At 40.7% G+C, this 18,901-nt stretch overlaps 1 protein-coding gene and 1 pseudogene across 2 annotated transcripts in view; one reads left to right on the forward strand and one right to left on the reverse strand.

Moving 5' to 3' along the window:
* Positions 1-18,901, reverse strand: part of Golph3l (golgi phosphoprotein 3 like) — a 30,978-nt gene that overhangs the window by 3,431 nt on the left and 8,646 nt on the right. For both annotated transcript variants that reach the window (XM_052179771.1, XM_052179770.1), the window contains exons 3-4: positions 8,355-8,486; positions 6,303-6,417 (exon numbers count right to left, since the gene is read on the reverse strand). In XM_052179771.1, coding sequence (XP_052035731.1) covers positions 6,303-6,417; positions 8,355-8,486 — 247 coding nt within the window. The remainder of the gene's footprint in view (positions 1-6,302; positions 6,418-8,354; positions 8,487-18,901) is intronic.
* Positions 352-451, forward strand: LOC127683837 (uncharacterized; annotated as a pseudogene).

Consider the following 18,901-nt stretch of genomic DNA (forward strand, 5'->3'; position numbering starts at 1 on the left):
TAGACAGGGTCTCTCACTTGCCTGGAAATTGCCAAGTAGGTTGGGCTGGCTGGTCAAGCTAGTCTCCTCACTGGGATTAAAATGCTCATTATTTGGCCTAGATTATCTATTTATCCATCCATTCATCTCCATCATCTATCTGTCTACCTATTAACCCATCTGGGTTCTGGGAATCAAATTCATGTTTTCATGCTTACAAGACAAGTAGTTTACTGACTGGGCTCTATCTCTCTCCAGTCCCTGTTCTTAAATTTTTTTGCGATTCTTGTCAAGATATTAGTTTTTCTAGAATGATTTCTTTTCCATATCACATGTGTTCTAGTTGGGTTGGTAAAACTAAAAACACTGTGCTTGCTTTAGCAGCAAAATTATGAAAACTGGAATGATACACAGATTAGCATGGCCCCTGCACATAGGGGACATGGAAATTCATGAAATGTTTCATAATTTTAAAAAGTATATGAAATATAATTGAGAGGTCTAAGGTCCCTTTCTTCTACTTATTGGGTGGAAGACCTATCCAGAAGTGGTGACCTGACAATATGGCTCAAGCTGTCCCATTCTAGCTTCTTTGAAGAGGTTCTAACAAGAATGACAAGAAAGAGGACAAGAAGCCGGGCGGTGGTGGCACAGAGAAACTCTGTCTCAAAAAAACCCAAATCCAAAAACCAAAACCAAAACAAAAAACCGAAAGAGGACAAGAGGGTGCCTGCCATTCCACTACCCATAGAGCAAGAGGTATGAGCTAAACGCCTGCAGGAAGAGTTCCATAGCTGAACCTGATAAGTCCATTTGGTTGAAAGTCTAAAGGTGTGGCTGAAAACCATGGAAATGTTGATAAAGAACAATTGCCAGGATTCTGAGAGCTAACATCAACTGGCAAAGCTTCCTGGAATTTAACAGTAACCAGAGAAAATGCAGTAAAACCCTGTTGGGATCATGTCTAACTCTGGTGGGTGCAAGGGTGTGCGCTTATCCTAGATGCACACACACAGGTGCAATCAGAACAGGATTTGAAGCTTGAGTGAAGGATGTCACAGACACCAGGATAAAACCTTTGACCAAACATGTAACAGTAAGCTACCATCCAAGCCACCCACATCTACTTTCCTTCCTGAGACAGTGTCTGAGGGGATACAAGGGGCTTACATTTCCTTACATCTGGCTTCAAACTGGTGATTCTTTTGCCTCAGGCGTGCATTCCCCAGCCCAGATAATAAGCAGCTTTGATTCTAATAAGTTAGGCTTAAATATGCATCTCTGATAGACTTCTAGGTTCTCCTGGAATTCTGGTTTTCTATATTGCAGAAGCTCTATTTGACCTGGTAAAGCTGAGAAGACTGAGGTTTGCTTGCTGTGCTTGATGAACAGGAGCTATTCCAGGTCTGGGATACACTGGGACCCTAAGGGTCCCATCTTAACTTTGAGGAGAAGTTTTGCACTGGAAGGGCAAGCTGTGTTTATAATCAAGACTGCTGTCTTCCTCATGGAAACAAACAAACAAACAAAAAACCAGAAAAGGAATTTCCAAGTTACTAGCCTTTATTCTTGTATTTTTTGCTTCTGTAAAAAAAAACCGGGGTGAATTATAATATAATAGCTGTGTCTAGATCTCTCATCATATATATTCAACAGTAAAAGGGCAAAAAAAAAAAACATCTAAGTACAGCTTAGTAGTTTTAGACTTTGCCTAGCATGTGTCCCCAACATCAAAGAAACAACAAAAACATTTAATTGGGTTAGGTATGGTGGCCTATGCTAGCAGCCCCAGCACTCAGGAAACAGAGGAGTAACAAGAAGACTTCAAGGTCATGCTTAATTACACAAGTTTCAAGATCAGTCTGGGCTACAAGAGACCTTATCTCAGTAAATAGCAATCACAACAACAACAACAACAAAACCTAAAAAGTGGGGCTGAAGAGATGGTTTAGGAGTTGAGAGAACTTGTTGCTCTTCCAGAGGACCTAGTTTTGGTATCTAGCATCCACAATGGCAGCTCACAATTGTCTAAAACTCCAGATCCAGAGGATCTAATGTATGTTCTCCTTTGGCTTCCACAGGCTGTGTACACATGTAGCGCACTAAGATACATGCAGGCAGATACTCATACACATAAAATAAAATGTAAAAAGTCCCAAAATATAATTGGCTAAAGGGGTTATGCTGCCTGCTTTTCATTGTCACCTTGCTGGAAGAGACAGCAGGAACAAGTGCTTACGGGAGAGCCTGCTAACCAGGGGCTGATCCCTGCAATCTATATGGAAGGAGAGAACTGACTCCTGAAAACTGTCTCCTGACTTCCACATGTGTGTCCCCAATTTCCATATGTGTGTAATGATGCACATATGCTAAAAATAAGGGGTGACTGCTGAGATGGCTCCATGGTCAAGGTGCTTGCTACCAAGCTTGACCATCTGAGTTTGAACTTGGACCTGGGTGGTGAAAGAGAACTGTAGTTGTCCTCTGACCTCCAGATGTATACTGTGGCACATGCTTGTGCACACCAAGAACACTACATAAATGCACATAAAAATGTAATAATAAAAAGGAATTTCCCTTTGGTGTGTCTGTAAAGGCCATGTCTAGAAGGGTTAGCTGAGAAGGAAAGCCCTATCTTAAGCATTGAATGTATGAAAGAGTAAAAGGAGACACAGGAAGCCTTGAACATCAGCAGTCACCTCTCTGCTTCCTGACTGGGCAACGTGAGCAGCCACCTCCCACTCCCAAGGCTATACCCTTCCTGCTAAGATGACAGTATCTTATCAAAACTTGAACCAAAATAAGGCCTCTCTCTTTAAGGCAAAACAAATTCTCCCCTTCTAAATTACTTCTTGTCATGTATTTGTTCACAGCAATAATAAAAGTAATAAAGGTGCTTTGGCAAAATATTTGATTAACAAGTGGCTAATGCTAAACAGGTGACTTAATGACAGGGGTGGGGGGTGGGAGTGGAGGGGGGAAGGAGAGGTGCTTTAGCAGTTAAGATGCATACTACTGCTCTTGTAGAGAATCCAAGTTAGTGTCCCAGCACTCATGTCATGTTGCTCATGACTGCCTGTAAGGACAGCTATACTGGGGTCTCACACACTCTTTTGGTCTTTGCAGGCTAAATATCTCTACACACACAGACTCATAATTAAGATAAAAATTAGAAAAAATTGAAAAGATATATCAGAAGCTATATAACCACATAGAAATTCTGGAATTTGAGAAAAAAACAGCAAAATTAAAATTGTATCTCAGAGGTTAACGACAAATTTGAGCTAGCCCAAGAATCAGCAGTCTTTGAGATTAATAAAGGCATACAGTTTGAGCTGGGTACTGTGATAAATGCCTACAATTCCAGCTACTCGGCAGGAGAATCAAGTGTTTATCTCCTGTTACCAAGTGAATCTGAGGCCATCCCAGGTTATGTGAAGTCCTGTTTTACAACACAAAATGAGATTATGTAGTCTGAAGAGAGCCTCAGAGAAATGTGGGATGTCCTCAGGACTGACACATTTGTAAACATACAGAGAGTAAGAGAAAAGGGGGGGGGGGAAGGGAGGGGAGGGAGGGAGGGAGGGAGGGAGGGAGAAAAAGGCAGGATTATTAAAAAAACTTGCCTACACATTCTGAGCTTAACTGAACCCACAGAGGATACATGTAGAGAGAATCATATCTAATGCCAGGGATACTAAGAGGCAATCGTGGAAGGTAGCTGAGAAAATGATTTCTCCTATTAGAGCTGTAGTAAGATCAACAGCTGACTTTGGAGTCAGAAAAAAGGAGGCCAGAAAAGTAAAAGTCAAAGCACTGACTGACACTGTTAGCAGAGAGCCCCTTTTTTCTTTTCTTTTTCTTCTTTCCTTTCCTTCTCTTCTTCTTTTTTTCTTTCCCTCCTTTCCCTTCCTCTCTCCTCCCCTACTCTTTGTCTCCTCTGTCTCTCTCTTTCTCTCTTTTTGGCTTTTTGAATTTGGTTTTTTTTGAGACAGGGTTTCTCTGTATAGCCCTGGCTGTCCTGGAACTCACTCTGTAGACCAGGCTGGCCTCGAACTCAGAAATCTGCCTGCCTCTGCCTCCCAAGTGCTGGGATTACAGGTGTGCGCCACCACCGCCCGGCTCTCTCTCTTTAGAAAGGCACCCTGACTGCCCCGAAACTCCCAGAGACCAGCTTACCTCTGCCTTGTGTGCTGGGATTAAAGCAGTGTGCCACCACATCAGGCATCACTTAAATTTTTATTTTGAGACAAAGTCTCACAAGGTTGGTCACAAATGGGGACAGTGTGATGGCTCAATAGGTAAAGGCACTTGTCAACCAAACCTACCTTAGTTCAATCCCCTGGACCTAGATGGTAAGAGGAGAACCAATTCCTCAAAGTTGTCCCATAGCCTCACATGTGCACTATGGTAGTGGGGGTTGGCAGAATGAGCACACACATGCATAAATATCACAGTAAGACATTTTAAAAATAGATGCCTTGGTTCCAATAGCTAAAAAGTAGAATAATTCAAATAGCCATCAACACAAATGCATCCATCAAAACAAATGAAGTATATAAATTCATCAACTATCTTAGCAGTTAGCTAATACTGGGAGATTAAAGACAAAGATGTTGTACCTATGTCAATATCCTAGTTGTTACTTCAATAAATACTAGTATTATTGTTTTAGATAGGGTTTCACTGATCACCAGGCTGCCCTTGAACTTGTGGCAGTCCTCTGCTTTAGTCTCTCACATGGTGGGATTACAGGCTTTGCTACTACATCTGGCTTAATTTTTAAATTGTCTTTTAAATTAAAAAAAATATTTGTGTGTGTGTGTGTGTGTGAACACGTGCAGACATGTGTTCTCATGGATATGCACATGCACTCTCAAATGGGCCAAAGAGGGCGTTAGATGTTTTGGAGTTAGAGTTACAGGGTTTGCAAACTGCCAGACATGGGTTGAGGAACTAGACCTGTGTCCTTTATAAGAGCAGTACTTATTCTTAACCGTGGAACCATCTTTCCAGCCCCTAAGTTTCATTTCAGTTTTTGTTTTTTGTTTGATTTTTTTTTGTTTTGTTTTGTTTTTTGGTGTTTTTGAGACAGTGTCTCCAAATGTAGTCCAGATTGGCCTTCAATTATCAGTAATTCTGCTTCAGCCTTACAAGTGCTAGGATTACCACCACTCCTGGATAATACGTATTTGTATTTTTTTTAAAAAGTTTAATAAAAGATTGTTTTAAAAAAGGAAGGGCTGGTGAAATAATCTGGCAGGTAAAAACCTCACCATAAAGTCTAATGATTTAATACTGGGAGACCACATAAAGGTAGAAGGAGAGAACCAACTCTACAAAGTAGTCCTCTGATCTCTACATTTGCACTCCCGCATGACAGTACACACATGTACAATGCAAACTAAAGAAACAAAGTTTCTTGGGAAGGTCTGGACATGAAATGCAGATGGTCAAGTGCTTTGCTAGCATGAAGTCCTGGGTGAGATCCTTAGCACCACATCAACTACAGTGATGATGGCTCATGCCTATAACCCCTGCACTTGGTAGGTGAAGGCAAGAGGATTAGAACCCAAGATCATCCTTGCCTATATAGTCTGAGGCCAATCTGGGACACAGGAGATGCTGCTTCAAAAACAAAACAAAAACAAGTAAGTAAGTAAATAAATACATAAATAGTCCCCTGACTAGACATGGTGGTACTTGGGAGGCAGAAACAGGCAGATCTTTGAGTTTGGGGCCCACAAATTTCTAGCCAGCCACTGCTACATGGTGAGACCTGTCTCAATCAATCAATCAATCAATCAATCAATCAATCAAACAAACAAACAAACAAAAAAATAAAGTCCCAGTGAAGACCACTATTAATCTGGATATGATGCTGTCTACCTGCAAATTCAGCACTAGGGAGACAGAGGCAGAATAATTGGGAGTTCTAGGTCACCTCAGTTTACACAGTGAAATGTCTCAAAAGCGGAACAAAATAAACTATTAAGAGTTCTCAGGGGCTGAATGTGGTGGCACATTCTTGTCCCAGTGCTTGAGGTATGGAGAGATGAGGGTCAGGATTTTTGGGTCATCCTTGGCTGCACAGCAAGCCCAAGGCCAGCCTGGGCTATGAGATCCTGTTAGAAAAAAAAAACAAAACAAAAAAATCTTGCAGAGTAGAATTGCGGATGATAAGTGAAAGTGTTTGGAAGCTTTAGGTGCAGGCTAATCATACTACCTTACCTAGCACGCTGTGTTTCTATATTCTTCCCTCTAACCTTATGAGCACACCAAAGATAAGCAAATATGCAGCTTGTGAGCTATTTTCATCTCACCAGTGAGTAGCTCGATCCACGTCTGCACGGTTTCTGTTGGCTCAGTTGCTTTGATGTGTTTGAGCGTTTCATCCAGTAAAACATCACCTGTTGGGCTGTCTGACTTTAGCAGGACCTTAAAGAAACAGAGTACATTGCTTCAGTCAGTTGGAGGTCCTTCCATGTGTCGGTTAGGAGGTGTGAGGAAGCTAAATATACTGCCTGTGTCATGGAAGACCTTAGTGTAGCATGACTGTAGTTGGAAGACAAAATTACATTCGAAGTGGGACCTAGTTGCAAATGCTGTGAATAAAATGGACGAAAGATTCCATAGTGTCTTTTGGAGTTTGGAAAACTACCTTGTGAAACCACTAATAGAGGCAGGAAGGTCAGAGAAGGAAGTTAATTTAGGGGAACACTGTCAAGTCTGGCTTTTGAATGATACAAGATAGCTAAGTTGAAATGTGTGGCCAGCCTGGCGGTGGTGGTGCACACCTGTAATCCCAGCACTCCGGGAGGCAGAGGCAGGTGGATTTCTGAGTTCAAGGCCAGCCTGGTCTACAGAGTGAGTTAGTTCCAGGACAGCCAGGGCTACACAGAGAAACCCTGTCTCGAAAAAACCGAATCCAAAAAACCAAAACCAAACCAACCAAACCAACAAAAAACAACAACAAAAAAGTGTGGCCAAAAGTTAATATGTTCCTGGAGGCTAAAGGTAAAAAAATGTCTACACATTTGGATATGAATTTCCTGGAAGTAACATGAAGCTGAAAAGATGAATGGCATTTCCAAAAGGCTAAAAAAAAAAAAAAAAAATCACCGAACAGGATACAAACTGGTTCTTAGATATTAGGGAATGGAGAGGTAAAAGAAACAGGATACAGTTGGAGAAAAAAACATAATCTGAAAAAGGCCACAAATGTCAAGTAGGGAAGTGGTAAGAAGGGGCAGTGTCCTGGGCAGTAGTGCACCCCTTTAGTCCCAGATTTGGGAGGCAGAGGCAAGTAGATTTCTGAGAGTTGGACTTGCTTGGTCCGCATAGTGAATTCCAGGACAGTTGCATACCGAGAGCCCAAGCCAGATGATGGTGGGGCACACCTTTAATCCCAGCACTCAGAAAGCAGAGGCAGGCGGTTCTCTAAGTTCGAGGCCAGTCTGGTCTACAGAACAAGTTCCAGAACAGCCTGGGCTTCATAGAGAAAGCCTGTCCCAAAAAAAACCAAATGGAAAAAAAAAAGCCAAATATATGTACTTTAAAAGAAAAAAATTAAGATTCCAAAGATGGTTTTATCTAGCTGTGCAGCGGTGGCGCACATCTTTAATCCCAGCACTTGGGAGGCAGAGGCAGGTGGATTTCTGAGTTTGAGGCCAGCCTGGTCTACAGAATGAGTTCCAGGACAGCCAGACAGCCAGGGCTATACAGAAAAACCCTGTCTCGAAAAACCAAAAAAAAAAAAAAAAAAAAAAAAAAAAAAGATGCTTCTTGGAATGACAGACATTGTAAATGGAAAAAAAATGACTAAGCCAATGTGTATCTAAGAGACAGTTCTTCCACTGCAGGGATTTTCAGTAAATATAACACATCTGAATGGTTTTTTGGGAATACCTTGGGATGACTAAGACAGGCCTGGCTCATGATTTCCTCTACCTACACAATATTTTATTTCATACATACAGAAGGAAAGATAATCAACAGCATTTCAAATGTGTCTGACTGTGTTGCCCTGGCTGTCATGGAACTTCTATGACTCGGTAAGATAATTAAACCAAGTAGAGGATGGGACACCTGAGCCAGTTACCTTGTCTAGTACTCTAATTTCCTTTTATGTATGTGTTTTGCTTGCATGTATGTACTCTGTGCATCACATGTATGCAAGGCCTGAGGCGGCCAGAAGAGATTCAGATCCCTGGGAATGGAGTTACAGACAGTTGTTAACCACCATGTGGGTGCTGGGAACCAAATCTGGATCCTCTGCAAGAACAACAAATGGTTTTAACTGCTGAACCATCTCTTCAGCCCTCAAATGTTCTCAAAATGTACTGTTGGTATCTGACTATAAGAAGATATTGTACCTTTCTGTCTAGGAGTCGCTTCTTGCGCATCGTGGGAGGTTCCAGATAGATTCGACCCCGCATGGCCAGCTCTATCAGAATGCCTCCTCGTAGCCCAGACGATATACAATCATTCCAGAAAGATGTGTAGCCCTAGGAGAGGGGGAAGAAAACAAAGAATGTTCTGAAAGGAGTACTGAATTCCAGCCAGAGGCTGAAGAATAAGCTGTGATATTTTTGTGATTATTTCATATCACACTACATGAACTCAAAGCAAGAGACAAAGTGAGATGAGGGTATGTTGTTGTTTGAGCAGTGCTTGGGGCTGAATATAGGGCCTTGAACATACTAGGAAGTGCTCTACTGCTGGGCCCCATCCCTCACCCAATAGAATATTTCATTAGTTTCTGCAATCTAATTTTTATTTTTTTGTTGTTTATTCTATATTAGTGCCATGGCTTGCCTAGGGAGGTCAGAGGACAATTTGGGAGTTAATTCTTGCCTTCCTCCGTGTGGGCTCTGAGGACTGAACTCAGGTCATTAGGCTTGGCAGCAAGTGCCTTTCACTTGCTCTACCTGCTGAACCATTTCACTTGCTCTAATTGTGTTAATCTAAACATCCAAAATACTAGTTTCTCTCTGATTTTTGAGTTATCTAGTGAATTTCTATAATTTGATATTAGTTGACAATTAGCATATCAGATTTTTTATTTCAAGTGAGAAGAGTTGTGGTTCGAAACAAAAATTTTTCTTGCATTTATCTGTTTGTGGGTTGAGGTGGGGACATGCAAAGGTCAGAAGACAACTTTCAGGAGCTGGTTCTCTCCTTCCACCAAGTGAGTCTTGGGGAACCACATGGCTTTGCACTAAGTGCCTTTACACAGAGAGCCATCTCCCTGGCAGGAGCCTTGGTTTGGTAAGAATTGCAAGATGCTCTAAATTGCAGAGCAGTGCACATGTCAGGTAGAAATGAAAGTATAAGCTATTTCAATTTTTTCTTGTGGCTCTTCCTAGATATCTAGGTACGTATTATTTGCAGACTTCCCAACCCTCTTTTGTGTGTGTGTGTATGTGTACTCTACTGAACTCAGATCTGTGTGCATCTCTAATTGAGAAAATTATTCAGATGCAGACACTGGACAAACCCACTGATTTGTTAAAGGCCCTGGGTATGTTACTTAACTTTTCTGAAGTTCAATGTCTTTATTTATAAAAAGGTGGCACTGGTATCTCTGTTTATAATTTGTTGTGAGGGTTTAATAAGGTGAACTATATGAGGAAGGGTCGAGGACAGGGCATGGAGTACAGAAAGTACTTACATGTTAGTTCATCTTCTCTAGGAGGCTCAGGGGATACACAAAGATGTAAGACAGCCACTACTTAAAGGAGCCAAGAATCTAGCTGGAAACTGAAATAAAAGCTGAACTGAAAGAGTAGAAAAGATAGGCTTACACAGCTGATAAAAGTTTAGCTTGGATGACAGTTCTTCAAATTATAAGTCACATAAGTGTTAGAGCGCGTAGAGGCCTCCACAGGGTCTAAGCTGGGGACTGGAAAGATAAGTCAAATTTGTACAGAGGGTTTTCTAGGAGGAGAAAATAATCCAAGTTCTACTGATCCTTCAAAACGTCATTATTATCTATAAATAACAGAGATCTCATATATATTCATGGAGATCAAGCTCAGCACTTTCTGTTGCTGCTGCTGTATATTGAGATGAGTTTTATATAACAGAGGCTAGCTTTGAGCTCTTAATATTATTTCCATCTCCTGGTGCTGGGCTTATTTAACTTAAAGTTTTAAAGAAAAATCCTGAGATCCAAACTGGGTAGGGTCAGACTCTGAATTTCCAAATAAAAGGCAAATAATCATAAAGGCTTTAAGTGAGGAGGTATGGTTAACATAGGAAGACCTAATTATCGAAACTGCTCAGTGGGTTGGCAAGAGGCCAGATGACTTGAATTCCAGCCCAATGACTAATGTGGTGGAAGAAAATTCAACTCCCAAAAGTTGTCCTCTGACTATTGTACCTCTTATCCTGAAGTAAATGTAAAAACAACAACAAGCGCCCCCCCCCAAAACAACAAAAATCTCTATGTGTGTGTACATAATGCAATAATGCCCAGAAGAGGACAACTCCCAGAATAACCTTTCTCCTCAATGTGGGAACCAGAGGGGAGGGGAGTCAAATCCAGGCCTTTACCTGTTAAATTATCTTGCTGGTCCTCATTTTAAAACCTTTAAAGCCACTCATGGTGGCTCAGCATTGGGAAGTGAAAGCATGAAGATCAGCATTTAAGGTCATCCCTCAGGTATATAGCAAGTTTGAGGCTTGCATGGGTTCCTGAAACACTGTCCCCACATCTAAGTAGCTTTCAGTGCTCCACTCAGCTTTCAGGGCTGGGTTTAAATGGCTTATCACAGCATTCAAGCCAAGAAGTTGCTTGCTAGTCTCTTCTTTACTTTTTTTTTTTTTTTTTTTTAAGACTTATTTTATTTACAGCTAAGTACACTGTCACTGTCTTCAGACATACCAGAAGAGGACATCGTATCCCATGTGGTGGCTGGGAACTGAACTCAGGACCTTTCTCTCCAGATCCTACCTTTTTATTTTTTTAAAGACCTGTTTATGTAAAGACCCTACTTATTTATTTTTAAAGACCTGTTTATGTAAAGACCCTACTTATTTTTATTTTTTAAAGACCTATTTTATTTAAAAGGTGTGGTAGATTCCTTTAATCCCAGCTTTCAGGAGGCAGAGGTAGATAGATCTTTGAGTCTACAGCCTGGTCTATAGAGTGAGTTGCAGGACACCAAGGTGCCACTACACCCTGTCTTATAAAAATACAAACAAACAGAAGTTTACTTATATGTATCAGTGTTTTGCTTATTTGTATGTATGTGTACTATGTGGATGCCTGGTGCCTAGAGAGGTCAAAAAAAGGTGTCAGACTCCCTAGAACTAGAGTTATGACGACTGTGAGCCACCACGGGGTACTGAGAACCAAACCTGAGTCCTCTGCAAGAGCACCAAGTGAGCTATCTCTCTAGCACCATTTTAGTTATTTTGCGATAGAATCTAATGAAGTCTAGGCTAACCTCAAACTATATAACTTAACGTTTCTTCCTATACCAGGCACGAAGAAGAAAATGTCTCAAAAAAGTTTCTTCCTGCTTCCACATCCAAGGCATGTGCCACCACACTAGGTTTATGCAGTCCTGAGGAGGATCCAGTCAGAGGTTCATTCTTACCAACTGAACTATATAGAAAGGGACCAGCTGCTCTCAAGTCTCTCTTCTGGATCATTATTTTAGCTATCATCAACTATATTAAGTGTTCTTTGCTTATATTTATTTATGTGTGTGAGTGTTTTGCCTGCATGTATGTATGCCTGGGGACCATGTGCATGTCTGCTGTCCAGAGGCCAGGAGAGGGTTTTGGAATCCCAGAATTGGATGGTTGTGAGTTACCATGTGGATGTTATGAATTTGAACTGGTCCTCCAGAAGAGTAGCCAGTGCTCTTAACTGTTGAGCCATCTCTCTAACCCCATATTTTTATTACATATTTTTAACAACTTTATAGTTATTGACTTTTTTTTTCTCTGAAAGGGTAACGCTATACAGACAAGGCTAGCCTTGAACTCACTTTGTAGCTCAGGTTAGCCTTGAACTCAAGGCAATTCTCCTGCCTTCACCTCACAAGTGCCAGGACTACATGCATTTAGCATGCAATATACCATACCTGGTATGCTGGTCTCAACTCACAGAGATCTGAGAGGTCCAGAGATCTCAGCCTCCTGAGTGCTGAGTGGGGCTCCCACCCCACTTTTTATTAACTACTCTATTAGGTTATGTTGTCTTGGAATTGTCCTGAGTATTTAACTGAGGATAACCTTGAATTTCTGATCCTCCAGTCTCTGCCCAAGATTGCTGGTATTACAAGCATGTCACCATGCTTGGTGTCCATGTGGCTGGGGATTGAATCCAAGAGGCATGCATGATCCATAAGCACTTTAGAAACTAATCTATATCCTTCCCCCCTTCTTGTTTTTTTTTTTTTTTAAAGATTTATTTATTTATTATATGTAAATACACTGTAGTTGTCTTCAGACACACCAGAAGAAGGCATCAGATCTCATTACGGATGGTTGTGAGCCACCATGTGGTTGCTGGGACTTGAACTCAGGACCTCTGGAAGAGCAGACAGTGCTCTTAACCGCTGAGCCATCTCTCCAGCCCCTCCTCCCTTCTCGTTAAGTGTTCTAAATGCATCTGTATTCACAGAACCAGTATCTGTTCCTTCTCCAACTTCTCTGAATGTAGGGATCACATTTTCTTTTTGGTTTTATTTTTATTTATTTATTTTTTTTTTTAGATTTGGTTTTTTCCGAGACAGGGTTTTTCTGTTTAGCCCTGGCTGTCCTGGAACTCACTCTGTAGACCAGGCTGGCCTCGAACTCAGAAATCCACCTGCCTCTGCCTCCCAGAGTGTTGGGATTACAGGTGTGCCCACTACCGCCTGGCCTGGGGATCACATTTTCTGTGTAACATTTTATAACATTGTTTCCCTCTCTACTATCTGGGTTATGTTCCTTACTGGAGTGTGCCAATAAATACATACTCCTTTTCTATCCTCTGTTATAACATATCACAACTAACTTGTTTGTTTTCACTATGCCTCAACAATAGACTATTTTTGCCAGGCATGGTGATGTATGCCTTTAATCCTAACACTAAAGTAGATCTCTGTGAGTACAAAGCCAGTCCTGATTCAAAAAAGAAAGGACACTAATACTCCTTATAATACACATATACTATTTGCTCAATTATTTTTTTTCTGTAGTAGTAGGTATAAAACATAAGGCATGAGCTTTCAGTCATAAATATATGCAAGAAATGTTTGTTAGGAGTCAGGTGGTGGTGGCGCACGCCTGTAATCCCAGCACTCTGAGAGGCAGAGGCAGGCAGATTTCTGAGTTTGAGGCCAGCCTGGACTACAGAGTGAGTTCCAGGACTGTTGGTATTCTGTCTAAGCTCCACCCCACACCTACCTGGCAATAGTCAGGTATGCCCCACCCCATAGATCTGGCCTACTATAAAAGGGGCTACTTGCCCCTCCTCTCCCTCTTTGCTCTCTCCGCTCTCCCACATACTCTCACCTCTCTGCCCCTTGGGCTCTCCTCCCCCCCACCATGTGGTCATGGCTGGCCTCCACTCCACTTCTCTACTCTCTCTCTCTCTCTCTCTCTCTCTGCCTTTCTCTACCACTAACTCCCATCCTCTACCCTGAATAAACTGTATTCTATACCATGCCTGTGTGTGTGTGTGGTCCCTCAGGGAGAAGAGGTGCCTGGACAAGGCCCTGCCTGAGCACCCCCTTCCTCCATACCACTGTGCCACACTCCCTTAACCCCCAATCCTCTCTTTTTAAGCCCATTCAAGGACAGCCAGGGCTATACAGAGAAACCCTGTCTCAAAAACACCAAATCCAAAAAACCAAAAAAACCAAAAAAAAAAAAAAAAAATGTTTGTTAGGGCTGGGCACATGCACTTAAGAGGTGGGAAGATCAGGACCTGAAGCCCAGTCTGTGTTATATGAGATCCTGTCTTAAAAAATCTAAAAGTAGGAAAAAGCAAATGTTAGCTTGGCACACCTCAGCTTGGGTCATAAACATTCATGACACATCTCTGTATTTCCTGAGGGCCTGATCTTTGACCCAAGGCAGGGGTTACTTTCCTTTCCCGACCAAGCCATGGCCACTCCAGGGACACATACTTAATTCTTCTTTAAGGAAGGAAGACAGCATTTTTTCAGCTTAATATTTGATTTTTATACAATTTAGCTGCTCAATTAGATTGTTAAACTATAACTTCAGAATAGACAGTTTATTCACGCATAGCATATGTAATCTTAACAGGTGTGTAAACATTATGGCTGGAAAGGAAGTTTTCCTTCTTCATTTCTTCCCTGCCACTTGTAACTTCTGTTTTGAGGAGAATTCAGATTGCCAACAGAATTATAGAAGAGGAGCATGGAAATAGGGACATGGTGGTAACCAGAATGTAGACAGGGTCTCCTGTAGTCACGCAGGTTAGCCTTGAACCTAGATGAGATTGAGGATGACTCTAAATGGAACCTACTACTACTTCTACCTCTGGAATGCTAGGTTATAGGTCTACACCACTATATCCTAGTAATGAACACTAAGCAAGAACTCTATCAACTAAGTTATACTCCAGGCTCCTAGGAACTCTTTAAATATTACTCTTTCTCATCAGAGCATCTCAAAACATGTAAACTCTCCAAATGAGTCATTAAACCTTTTAAAAAGGCTAAAAACATACTTAGCTTAAAAATTAAAAGCACTATAACATCAATTTAGAAAAGATGAAGAATTAAGGGGTAGGCATATGTCTCATCTATGAAGACCACAGATGACAATACAGAATACATCACACCATTTTTAATGATAAAATCTTAGAAGATAGCACACTGTATCATAATCAGATGTAAAGTAGCCTGGGGGAAAGGAAAATACTGTTCCTTACATTTCCAAGGTTCTTAGAGAGAGAGAGAGAGAGAGAGAGAGAGAGAGAGCGCGAGAGCGAGCAAGCTTGGTGAAATCTCAAACTACGCATACTTAAAGACTCTAAAGGGTCAATGCTTTGGTATGCCTGAGCAGGAAGAAACTAACTACTACAAACACAGGTCACTACTGAGTTACTAAAATACACTACCAGAAGCTACATATATGAAGAAGTAAAAAGAAAACATTTCAAGGCTTGTGAAAAAGAGAACTGCACAGTACCTCAGTGCAAGGGACAGTTCTCCTGCTACCTCTGCCTCCTGAGTGTTCATATTACAGGCATGTGACACATACCTGGTCAGGTTGAGATCTTTGGATAATAATTTTATTTTGTACTGATTATAAAAATTGGTAATTTCTATACTCTAAAATAAGTAATCTTTTAAAAAGAAAAAACCCACATGAAAACATGTAATTTAAAAAGTAAAAGCCTAAATCAGGCATGGTGATCCACAACCTTTATTTTGCACTTGGAAGGCAGAGGCAGAAGCCAGCCTGGTTTACTTTTGAGTTCCAGGCCAATCAGATAAGCCTGGGTTACATAGAGAATTGGGTCTTGAACCCCACTCAGTTCAAAAAAAGGAACTGCCTTCAGGTGACCATTATAAACAGTTTAATAGATAATTTTCTAATTTAGCATATAATTATTTATATACCAAAAAAGAAAAAAGGAGGGCCAGACAGGTAGCTTAGTTGGTAGGGTACTTAACAAATGTGCAAGAAGCCTGGATCCCAGCACTGCATAAAACAAAACAAAAGCAAAAGCAAACAAAATTGGGTTTCATGGTTCTTGGCTGTAATTCTAGCACTGGGGAAGTAGAGGCAGAATGGAAAATCAAAGTCATCTACATCATAACTTTGAGACCAGCCTGGTATAAATGAAAACCTGCCTGGAAAAAAAAAAGATAAAAAGAAAGGTAATATTCTTTGTCAATGTATTTCTAAATAAACTCCTAAAAGAAACATTTTAGTTAAAGATTACACATATTTATGATAATCTTGCTCCTATAAAAAGCCTGGGCAATAGGAGTTCATTACAAAGAGTCAACACTGAATTTCCAATTAGTCAAGTATTCAAAGTGCCCTTCCTTAGTCAAACATCCTGGAAGACACACCTTAAAACAATCATGAATGGTAAGTATCTTAGGGCTGCTAGCTAAGGCTGGCAAATGGAAACAAGGAAGGAAAAAACAAACAAAAAAAATTAAAGCATCTTTTAAAACCAGGTGTTCAGCTGGGAGTGGTGATGTTAATTTGTAACCCCAGCACAGGAGAAGGGGAGGCAGGAGGATCAGGAGTTCAAAGTCAGCCACAGCTATAAAGATCAAGGCCAGCCTAAGCTACAAGGGACCCTGTCTTAAAAACAACTACCCCAAAACACAAGAGGCTACCCTGAGCTACGTGGTGATTTCCAAGATAGTGAGATCATTTGGAAAACCCAAAACCAACTAGGGCTGGAGAAATGGCTCAGCAGTTAAGAGTTCAGTCTGTAACTCTAGTCCCTAGGGATCCAAGACCCTTTTCTGGTCTTCACAGGCACTGCATACACTTGGTACACAGATGTAATATGCATGTAAAACACCCATATACATAAACTAAAAATAAAAGTATTTTTAACTTCCACCCCAAATCTTACAAAATGCTTATGATAAAGCTGAATTAAAAGGGGGGGGGGGGCGCTGAAGAGATGGCTCAGCGGTTGAGAGCACTGACTGCTCTTCCAGAGGTCCTGAGTTCAATTCTCAGCAACCACATGGTGGCTCACAACCATCTGTAATGAGAAATGTTGCCCTCTTCTGGTGTGTCTGAAGACAGCTACAGTGTACTCAAATACATAATATAAATAAATCTTAAAAAAAAAAAGAAAAAAGAAAAAAACGCTGAGAATGTAATTGAGTATTCAATACTATACTCTCTACTTTAAACTAGGATTTTTTAAAAATAACTTTTTATAGAGTTCTGCTGTGTAACTCCTGGTAGACCTGGAGTCAACTATGTAAAAAGCTGAACTTGAACATGCAGACAGCTGTGACTACAGGCCTGTGCCACTGAACTGTGCAGTCAGCTCCCTAATAACGATGCTGAGAACAGAATTCAAATCACCAGCAAAGCAGTAAGTGCTCTAAACTGCTAAGCAATTCCTCCATCCCGACTGGATGTGATGTGGCAAGTTGCTTCAAGTCTGTGCCCTTGACAGAATGGACAATAACCTGGAATTGTGAACCAAATAAACTGTTTCTTTATTTTTGTTGGTATTTTATCACAGCAACAGGAAAGGAAGCTAAATCATTTTAACAGCAATAATAACAGGGCAAAACCACTGCACCTCTTTTTATTCTGACATTACAATTGCTTCACATATTAACTATATTTTCTTTAAAAATTTTAAAAAAATTATTTTTTTGTGTAAGTATACGTGTAGGCAATCATAGCATAATGCATGTAGGGAGGCAAAAGGTCAATTTTGTGAAGTTAGTTTTCTCTTTCTATGTGACTCAGCAGTTAGGAGCATTGGCTGCTCTTCCAGAGACCTGGATTTGATTCCCAGCACTGACAAGCAGCTGATCATCTGTAACTCTAGTTCCAGGGGGTCCAATGCCGTCTTCTGGACTCTGTAGGTACTGTACTGCACACATATGGTGATATATATATACATGCAGACACACTCATACACATAAAAATAAAAATTTATGTGTTTATGTGTTATTGTTTTTGCAAGCTCATTTGTTAATCTCAGAGTAATTTAAACTCTATCAATAAATTCTCAGGTAATCATTTTGTTTCAAGCCTCATAAAAAGAATGTTCCCTGCCTTGAAGATCTAGAAAGGAAAGGTACCAAAGTGTTTTAAAAACTCTCATGCTAATCTAACTATGGAGACAAAGGTTCAGATATGGCTCAGTTTGAGCCAAAGACCCAATTTTAAGTGAGTAAGTGACTTTATCTTAATTTTTGGTATCATAAAACAGTTTGGTATTTTAAAACAGTGTGCATTTTAGAATTGGGAGGAACCAGGAAAGGATTTAAGGAAGTACCTTAAGCTTTATTCTCCTACTGTCCAAATAGGACTTTGATCTCTAGCTCATTTCTTTGAGTTTTAAAGCTGGATGTAACAATGAACAAGACAAAGTTCTTTTTGAATAGCCCGTGTAAAGTACACACACAAAATAAAAGCAAATGAGACCTTTTAATATACTTGCACTATTCACAATGAGCAATAACTAATGTTAGTGTTCATTCTGCACAATCAGGAAACTAAAAGGAAAAACCAGGTAGTGACCTAAATTAGACTTCCTTTTTTAAATTCATGTTATTTATTTAATTTATTCACTTTACACCCTGCTCAAGGTAGACTTTCAATCTTTTTTTTTTTTTTTTTTTTTTTTTTGGTTTTTCAAGACAGGGTTTCTCTGTGTAGCCCTGGCTATCCTGGAACTCACTCTGTAGACCAGGCTGGGCTCAAACTCAGAAATCCGCCTGCCTCTGCCTCCCAGGTGCTGGGATTACAGGTGTGCACCACCACTGCCCGGCTGACTTTTAATCTTTTAAAATTCATTAAAAATTTTTTTGAGACAGGTTCTCATGTAGCTTACGTTGACCTCAGATCTCCCATGGAGACCAAGAAAACCCTAAACTTCTGATCCTCCTTATTCTACTTCTTGAGTGCTGGGATAGCAGTACATATGGTCAGACATACCAAGCAGGCACTCTGTCAACTAAGCTGTATTCCTAGCTCAAAGTTTTGGTTAACTGAGATAGGATCCTGCTATGTAGCCAGTCCAACCTGGCCATGAATTTAGGATAATCTTCCTAAATTCTATGCAGAATTTCAAACTCCCTATGTAGCCAAGGATCTTATATTTCTGCTTCTCTTGCTTCTATCTCCCAAGTGTTGAGGTTACAGGTGTAAGCTACCACACATGACTCTAAGAGTTTAAAAAACTGCCACCAGGTAGGAGTGGTGAGATGGCTCAGCAGGT

The sequence above is a fragment of the Apodemus sylvaticus genome, chromosome 4 (genome assembly GCF_947179515.1).
Source record: "Apodemus sylvaticus chromosome 4, mApoSyl1.1, whole genome shotgun sequence".
NCBI classification, from domain to species: domain Eukaryota; kingdom Metazoa; phylum Chordata; class Mammalia; order Rodentia; family Muridae; genus Apodemus; species Apodemus sylvaticus.